This window comes from Charadrius vociferus, unplaced genomic scaffold (genome assembly GCF_000708025.1).
Source record: "Charadrius vociferus isolate BGI_N301 unplaced genomic scaffold, ASM70802v2 scaffold266, whole genome shotgun sequence".
NCBI lineage: Eukaryota > Metazoa > Chordata > Aves > Charadriiformes > Charadriidae > Charadrius > Charadrius vociferus.
In genome coordinates this window covers 1107417-1115623 of record NW_009649114.1, presented here as the reverse complement: position 1 = coordinate 1115623, position 8207 = coordinate 1107417, and the positions used below count along the sequence as shown (strand labels likewise).

The 8207-nt window shown below is 53.4% G+C and overlaps 2 protein-coding genes across 2 annotated transcripts in view; one reads left to right on the top strand and one right to left on the bottom strand.

The window, feature by feature from the left end:
* Positions 1-3863, bottom strand: part of CTSE (cathepsin E) — a 7600-nt gene extending 3737 nt beyond the window's left edge. Inside the window, exons 1-3 of the mRNA XM_009888280.1 lie at positions 3746-3863; positions 2801-2831; positions 242-398 (exon numbers count right to left, since the gene is read on the bottom strand). Of these exons, the coding sequence (XP_009886582.1) occupies positions 242-398; positions 2801-2831; positions 3746-3863 (306 nt within the window). The remainder of the gene's footprint in view (positions 1-241; positions 399-2800; positions 2832-3745) is intronic.
* Positions 3864-3895: 32 nt separating this feature from the next.
* The window catches only part of LOC104289343 (chromosome unknown open reading frame, human C1orf186), a 5366-nt gene continuing 1054 nt past the window's right edge, over positions 3896-8207 (top strand). The window contains exons 1-5 of the mRNA XM_009888279.1: positions 3896-3940; positions 4140-4313; positions 6618-6689; positions 7187-7260; positions 7329-7417. Of these exons, the coding sequence (XP_009886581.1) occupies positions 3896-3940; positions 4140-4313; positions 6618-6689; positions 7187-7260; positions 7329-7417 (454 nt within the window). The remainder of the gene's footprint in view (positions 3941-4139; positions 4314-6617; positions 6690-7186; positions 7261-7328; positions 7418-8207) is intronic.

Sequence of the window (8207 nt, the reverse complement as noted above, 5' to 3'; positions counted from 1 at the left end):
GCGCTCACTTGTCACCCTCATCATCACATTCCCGGCAACAAAGGCGCAGGCAGGAGCGGGCAGGCAGCGAGCCCTGGCACGCTGGGGCACTGGCCGCCAGCGCGCATCGTTAGCAGGCGTGGGCTTTCTGGGAAGCATTTGGGCATTGGGGACCACTCATGCAAGCTAATGTCCTTTTGGGGTGTCTGCGGCACACTGCTGGGACTCAGCACCCCCCAGCCCTCAGTGCCACCACGCTTACGTCCAGGTAGTTGATGAGGGGCTCGTTGGTCTCTGCGAAGGCAGCGCAGTCCTCGCTGTACTGCACCATGTCGAGCCTGTGGGCTTTCCAGAAGTGGCAGGGCTGCCCGCGGTCCCGCAGAGACTTTCGCAGGGAGCGGTGCCGCGTCAGGGTCACCCTGGGGGAGCAAGAGTCCCGGTCACTCGCCCGGGGCCGTGGATGCTGCTGATGTCCTGCAGTCCCCACATCCACCCTGAGGGTCCCAGTGCCACCAGGATGCATGTCCAGAGCCTGCTTCCCTGCATCCCCCATGGCAACACTTTCTAGCTGAGGCACAGCGCAATGGGGGACCTGAGCTGCTTTAGGAGACAGCAAATCAAGGGCAAAGCCGGCAGGAGAGCCCGCACGCCCCAGTGCAAGCCTGCTTGCGGCGATGGGTTGGGTAGGAGCTCAAGAGGACTGATGGAAAAGGACCCCCAGGCTGGGAGAGGGGACTTCATGCCGGTGTTTTCTGCCCCAGCTGCTTACACGGCCGCTCCCGGGGGCGGCACCCGGCAGCCCCCCCCGCCACAGCCCACTGCTGCTGACACGGTCCGCCCAGAGGGATGGAGACGGCCACGGAGCCACTGGTCCGATGGGAGCAAACCAGCACAGCCCTGTGGGATCCCTGTGTGATCCCTCTGTGGTCCCCATGTTCCCATGCAGCCGCAGGGGGTCCGTGCCGGGGGAGCTCAGCTCTGCCCGTTCATCGCTGCCGCGCTCGGCGCTGGCAGGACCCTGGGAGCGAAGCCCCTCCGGGAGCCCAGGGAGATGGCGGGGCACCCCTTTCCCTTTTAAAGCCGCTGGCCAGGGAGAGGCAGAGCACGGCGAGGAGGAGGAGGTGCTTCATGTCGGCGGCAGCGCTGGCCTCGGCCGGGCTCTGCGTGTGCGGGCAGCGCCACGGCGTTGTTCTTATACCAACAGGTACACCCTCGCCCCGCTGTACCAGCGCCCGTGATAACGCCCCTTTCAATGTCAACACGGGGCTTTGGCGATGGAAATGAATCACTGGCCACATCCCAGGCGAGGCAGAGCGGGCGCACCGGGGTCAAGTTTGTTCTTGTGGGCGAGGGGGCGGCAGCGGCCAAGCAGGACGGCACACGGGGACGTGCCGGGCGCTGGGCAGGGGGTGGTGTCGGCCACTTTTGGGGTCAGCGGAGGTCCCGCAGCAGAAGCAGAATGGGGTCTCCATCCCGGCACCAGCCCCTTATCCTCTGGAAATCGCGTGGCCCAGCTGAGCTGCAGGAAACCCCCCCAAATGCTCTGGGGGAGCGTTTCCCCTCTCCTTTGCCCCACAGCCCCCCGGGGAGCTGCCCGTGGCCATGGGGTGCCCCACACCCCGATGGCTGCCGGGGGGCAGCAGGAAAGGGACGTGTTCCTAGCGTCGGGCATCTGCTGAACAAACTTTAAAAGGCAAAGACTAATCAGCGGTGATGGCCTGCTCAGGAATCTGGAACTTTCCCTTTTAAATAGCAGTCAGAGTCATCAAAGCACGCTCGGGAAGAAGCGGCTTTTGCACGGGAGACAGTTCCATGTCGCCTTACAGCCACTAATGGGGTCTTCCTCAGCGGCTGATTTGTGTTTAACACAGGATGGCCGTCTCATTAAGCCTCTGTGAATGCAAATAAAAAATGCTAATGAACAAATAAAGCCTTCAGCTGCGGAGGGGAGGCGAGGGGGGGGAAGTGAGGCTTTTCTTGCTGCCACCGTCTCTCACACACAGATGCTGTGTCGCCTTTGTGGTTGTTTTCCATGTTTGCGGCACTGTAATAACTGGTGATGGGGGACACGAAGGGAGGTGTTTTAGCCAGTAAGTAGTGTTCTTGTAATTAACGGGGTTTCTACCCTTAGCACTGTTCTAATCAAATTTCCATTTATCTCGGTTAGGCCGTTTTATCTAATTAAAGTCCTCGCCCCGGGAAATTAAAGTCCTTGCCTGTGAGGCACAGGCACCGGCGGGGCTGGGGGCCCAGCGCGGCTACCGGGGCACGGCCTGAGAAAGAGCCGCCTCGCATCTGCTTTTCGGGGGTCTCGTCTCCCCGTCCCCGGGAGCCGCTGCCGGGATCCTCTTCCCGCAGCTCCGCGGGGAGATTCAGCTTAAAAAAATCTCATCAAACGTTTCTTCGGCGTGAGTTTCTTCGGGGCACGGCGGAGTCGATGCCCACAGCAGATGCAGATATTTTTTCCAAGTTAAGTGCTAATTCCCTGCACTTCCCCATGCCCAGCTTCGTGGCTGCAGTATTTTTTTACTGAGTGTCTGTTTCCCTTTTAAGATGCAGTTTAACATAGCGGCCTCCCTTCCCATCCTAATCATATATTCACAGAAGGGATTTAAAAAAACCCCAACTTCCTAAAACAAAACCAATCGCAGCAGGTGCCAGATCAGCTGAAAGCTGCAAGTGGATTGTCACGGACGTGGTTTATAACCCGAAAATTCTGTGAGAAAATCCAGCCTGAAGGGTCGTTGGGCTTCTGAGATAAACCTGAGCGTGAGCTGTAGCCCAGATGAGCTGAATACTTTAAGCAAAACGGTTTGTTTACTGGAAAAGCTCCCTAATTGGATCATCATAATCTGCGAACTCATGACAGCAGATTCAGCGTTAAAATGTGAAGATTAAATAAATAAAGAGGCCAAACCTTTCATTTAGTAATTTTTGAAGTTAAGCAAATCTATTTCTACTTTTAGGTAGTTATTTTAAAAGTAATTTTAGAATGCAAACTCTTAAAGGCAAATCACAAGTTTATTTCAAGTCTAACAAAATGGGTCTTTTTCCTCTTTCTTTTGGGAGCCAGTGCAAGACTCAGACATATTTGCCCAGAAAACTGGGAAAAAAGGCTTTGCTTCATATGCCTTTATGGCACCTCCTGATGTGACGGAGGGAGCCCAGGGTGACGGACCAAAACATGCAGAATTATTTATAAGACTGAGGGCCTTTGAATCCATCTTGTTAATAAAACAGCAGAAAAAGCACTGAATGTTCAGTAGAAATGTAATGAAACGTGACTGCCAGCTACTGGAACATCCCAGGTCTTGTAAGTAATATCTGGCCTATATATAGTCCTGTGTTACTTCCAGGCAGTAACTGTCATAAAGCCTATCTTACCCCATCCAGCTTTACCTATTTGCCCTCAGATACGTTAGAAATAGGTTATGCACCTTGTGTGGAAAACGTGCCTCTTGCCGGCTCAGTGTACGGCACTTTACTCATTTTAAGAAACTGCTTTCAGGCTAAAAATACGTTATCTGTGTTCTTTTTTTCACATTTCCTTTAGTCTAGCCACTTCCACTATTAGCTCTGACTGATTCAAATCGCACCCAAGTAGCATTTTCTGAAAAGCCTTTTTTGTGTTTATCGAGTGCTTCTTCCACCTGTTAATCTGTTTATACATCGCTGAGCACTTGAAAGAGTCAAACCCTGCAACAGCAAACACTCACTTTAAAAAAAAAAAAAAAAAACAACAAGAAAGCTTCAGTCAAATATTTACCGCTGGCAGAGAAGCTGCGGGTGAAGCTGGACCAGAATCCCCCTGTGGTGGAGCTGATGGCCGGCGTGGTCCCCGCGGTCCCAGGGGATGGGGGGAATGTGGGCAGCGACTGGCCCATGATGGGGACCCATCAGGGGACCCCAACTCGCGATGCAGCTCCTGGGGGTGAAGGCCAACGGCACCTGGCAGCTGCGGGTACGTAGAGTTTCTTGAGACCGATTTCTCTTTGCAGAAAGTCCGGGGGGATTCACAGAGATGCTCTCCCCAGGAGAGGATTGCTGTGGGAGCGTGGGGATGATGGAGATGTTTAAACGCCAGCGGGCGCCGTCCCCGGGAGTCAGGGACCCCGCAAGAAGAGGGGTTCCTCGCTCCCTGCCCATCTGTCTCCTGCCAGGGAAGAAGCAAAGAGGTCGGGCTGCTGCAGGGCATCTCCAGCACCAAAACGCTGCTTCAGTGCGAGAGCTGCAAAGTCAGTTCCTACGGAGCGTTGCCCCGGCGCTCCCCAAATCTGCTGTGGACCGATGAGAGTGGGGCCACGACTCCGCTGTTTGCACCCCACCGTTATCAAGTGATGCAGCAAGTTACCACTGACCAGAAAATCCTTCCAGAAAACGGGCGGGTGGAGGCACATTCACCCCCAGCAGCCACAAGCCGTGCCAGCCTCTGGGACCACGTCCCTTGTCATTTAGAGTGTTTTAACCCTATAGAAGGCTTTTACTTGGAAGCACCCAAAGCTGACGTGCTTGAGGCAGAGCTCTGCCCTTGGAAACCACTTTTCTCCAATGAAGCTCAGCTGCATTTTAGCCCAAAACTGCTGGAAGATGGAGCAACGGGGGGGGCACCTCCAAGGATAACCACCCGGGGGGATACAGCATCCCCAGCCCCAGAGCAGAAGCGGCTGCAGGACAGCAGAGAAACCCCCAAATATATTTAAATGAGCCCGTTGACAGAGAGGAAGCGTCATGGAACCTCGTGTGGGCTCGTTCCTGCCATTGCCATTGGGGTAGAGCAAGACCGCATCCGGCACCGAGCCGGAGAGGCTTCTGCACTGCTGGACCCCAAAAACGCTGCCGAAACATCCTTAATTCTTGCTTCCTCCACGATCCCGGTTGCCCAGGTCCTGTGGGAAAGGGAAGGTGCGGAAAGCTCTGGTCCCCCAGGTAAAACCCCGTTGGCTATCGCTCTCCGCCAGCCGTTGCACGCGGGTGCCTCGGAAAGCAGAGGGGTCGATCATTAGGATGAGAGATGGGTTCGGTGTCGGCGTCCGAGGGATGCCCCGGGGCAGCCAGGCCTGACTCAAATGGGATTAAAATAAGTAAATAGTTAAAATAATTCCCCGTGATTTTGCTTATGTTTAGATTGAGTGTAGATGTCTTGAATTCACTACTCAATAACCAGCGGAGTGGGAGCTCTCTACAAGCCTTGGTTTCCATAGGGCATCTGGCCTGAGAAAGGGTTAATGTGCGGGGGGCTGAAGGGAGGGGGGCTCACAGCACGGTACCTGGTACACCAAAAAACGTACACATGCCGCCAGCGTCTTACTAGTTGTTATCTTCAAAATAGATATTTCATACGCATATGCGTATCATCTCTTCAATCTCGCCGTACCCCATCTCAGCGAAGAAGCTGCCCGCCACTGATATTTGGATTTGGGTCTTATTTTGCAATTTCCTTTTGAACAGCTCATTTTTCAGATTGTTATCTGCTGCAGCAGCATCTCCTGCCCCACAATAGGAAATGAGCCATTTAAGAATGACAGCCATTTGAGAAGGATATTTGGGGACAGATCAGTTCAATAAGGGAGGGGGAAAATTCCAGCAAGAACTGGACTTTTAGCTTGGCAGTTGCCACTTTGGGTAAGTGGAATTTCACAGGCGATTGGTGAGGCTATCGGAAAAGCTTTTGATGAATTACTCTTAGAAATGTGTCATAGAGGAAATTATAGCATCTGATCCATAGGATGGATAATGCCTTTGCTCTAACTATCAATCTATCTATCAGTCTATCGATCATATTATTATCGCTCCTTTAGTCATTGTATCACAGCTTCAGTTGAAGATAACCTCCCCATGTTGGCCGTTTATAAACAATGAGTATATAGGCATTGAGTGGAAATTTGAAGTGCTTTTTTGCAAGTGAAAGGTCACAAAATGAATGCCCCCGATTGCCATCCGTTATTCTGAATCTCTTGAATACTATGGCCAAAAGTCCCAAGCCGAGGGGTCCAGTTCAGGCGTATGTGTTTTCTAATTATCTGCCTTAAGTCCCCTTAACTTCAACAGGATTTAGGTCTCACCTAAAATTAAATCCAAGGTGTTTTGAATGTCGAGGAGTTGAAGGGCTGCCGACATTTCTGGCTGGATCTTGACTGATGCAAGAACCCAACACAAGACCCGTGCCCTTCTTTTGGTTACTTTATTCTATGGGTCTTTTTTTTTTTCAAGATTATAGTTATCAATTATTTTTTTTTTTGTGGATTTAAAAAACTAAAAAGAAACTCGGATTAAATCAAGAAGAATACATTTCAGTTCTTATTACTACCAGCACCGCTGTGGAGGCCAGAAGCTCCGGTCAAGTATCAGATATGACCGAGGCAGCGGTGTATAAAACCAGTAAGCTCCATGATAAGGGTGGGGAGAGCCTTGGGAGGTGTGAGGGGCGCGTGCGAGAAGGACTCACACCTACAGTACGAGCCTCGTGCGGAGGGAAGGCTGTGTGCCTTTATTTTAAGCCCGCGATGTCAGGCCGCCGCTCGCAAGCGGCAAGCCTGATCTTCAGGTGCCGTGGAGCAGCGTGAAGCTCAATGGGACCATTTTGGTTGGTTGCCACCAGGGCTAGGTACCTCTCTCTCCCCCACCCTCCTGCCCCCGAGACCTCCAGTGCTTCGCTGGGCATCACAGCGGCCGCCGAGACGCCTGGCAGGGAAGATGAGCACTTGCGAGTGGTGAGTACAGCGTCCCGGGTTAAAGAGCCGCTGGTCGCCCTTTGCAGCGCCCCCGCGGCGAGGGGAACGCTGTAAGATGGAGGGACAACCGCTGGTATGGAGCACCTTTCTGCTCGGGTTCTCGGTCCTGGCGTGGCCGGGCTCTGGCTGCAGGGATGCGGTGCCGTGGGTGCGGGAGCAGCGGCGCAGCGTGGGGATGCTGCAGCCCCCGTCGCTGGTGACACTGCGCCTGCTTTTGGCTGCGCTGGGGACAATTACGCCTTGTCATGGGACGGCTGTGCTCGGCAGACACACAGGCGCGAGTCTCAGAAAGGGTTTGTGATTTTGGCAGGAGCCATGTTCGTAACTACTCTCTTCCAGCAAACGCTGCGCTCCCCCCCGCTGGCAATGAGGCTTTCGAAAAGCCTTCTTAAGACGGGCACCCAAAAACACCGTGCAAGGAGCACTAGTCCTTTTTGAAAACGAAGCCCCAGATTTTGGGGCACATTGCCTTAAAGACAAAAAGCAAAACCAAAACCTGCACCGGGAAACCTTGGTCTAAGACGTGCTTTGAAGCAATGGCGGCCAAACGGTACCTGAAAGATTTAAAATAATTTCGCTATTTCTTCCACTTAGGTAAAATATTTTTCTCTCGTTCAGGTGGGTGCTTGTTGCCATCTCAGCTGTCACCTTGATCCTGTACGCTCTCCTCTTGCTGACACTATACATCGCGCTTAGCAGGAAAATAGGTAATTTACTGTCTTGTTGGCTTCTGTGTTCCTCGTTCTCGATTGCAGTCATCCAGTTCAGAGAGCAAAAGTCATTTGCCCAAAGCTTCAGCATCCCCCGGTCTGTAAAGCGCAGCCACGTCCTCATCTGGGGCTGATTCTCGGGGAACGACCGGTGCCGCTGCGGACCCTATGGGGGGAGAGGGTGGGAGCCGGGCCCCCCAGGGACCCGCCAGACCCCCGGGTGGGCCGGACACGGGTGTGGGACAGGGATGAGGACGGGGACGGGGACGGGTTGGGGCAGGGACTGACCACCAGTATCGCTGCGCTGCCCCGAGAGCCACTGTGCGAGCAGCCCTGAGCGGTGTGGGCAGTATCGGATGGGGTTGTACAGCCTTTTGTTGCTTCAAAACCATTTTCCTTCATTGCTCTTGTTGGTAAAGCGGTGGAAAAATACCATCAGAACCCATTTGACAAATATGAATTCAGATGAAGCTACAATTTCCAGCAGGAAAATCTTTCACCCCAAACTGCTGCTCACATTTGTCCATAAACACGCTCCGCTTGGCCCCGTGGGTCAAACTAATTTCGAACTTGCACGGGAAGAGGCCATGTAACACTGGACTCTTTCATTGTGGGAGAACAGGGCGCGCACTTAATCATCTCAGTAATTGAATTGATAGACATTTGCCTGCTCCAATACATAATAACAATTATTGCCGTGCCAGCGGCTTGTGCTGAACGGGCTTTGCTGTGGGGCTCGGGGAGCGGGTGGGGGTCCGTGTGGCGCGGTGCGTGGGGCGTGGGGTGC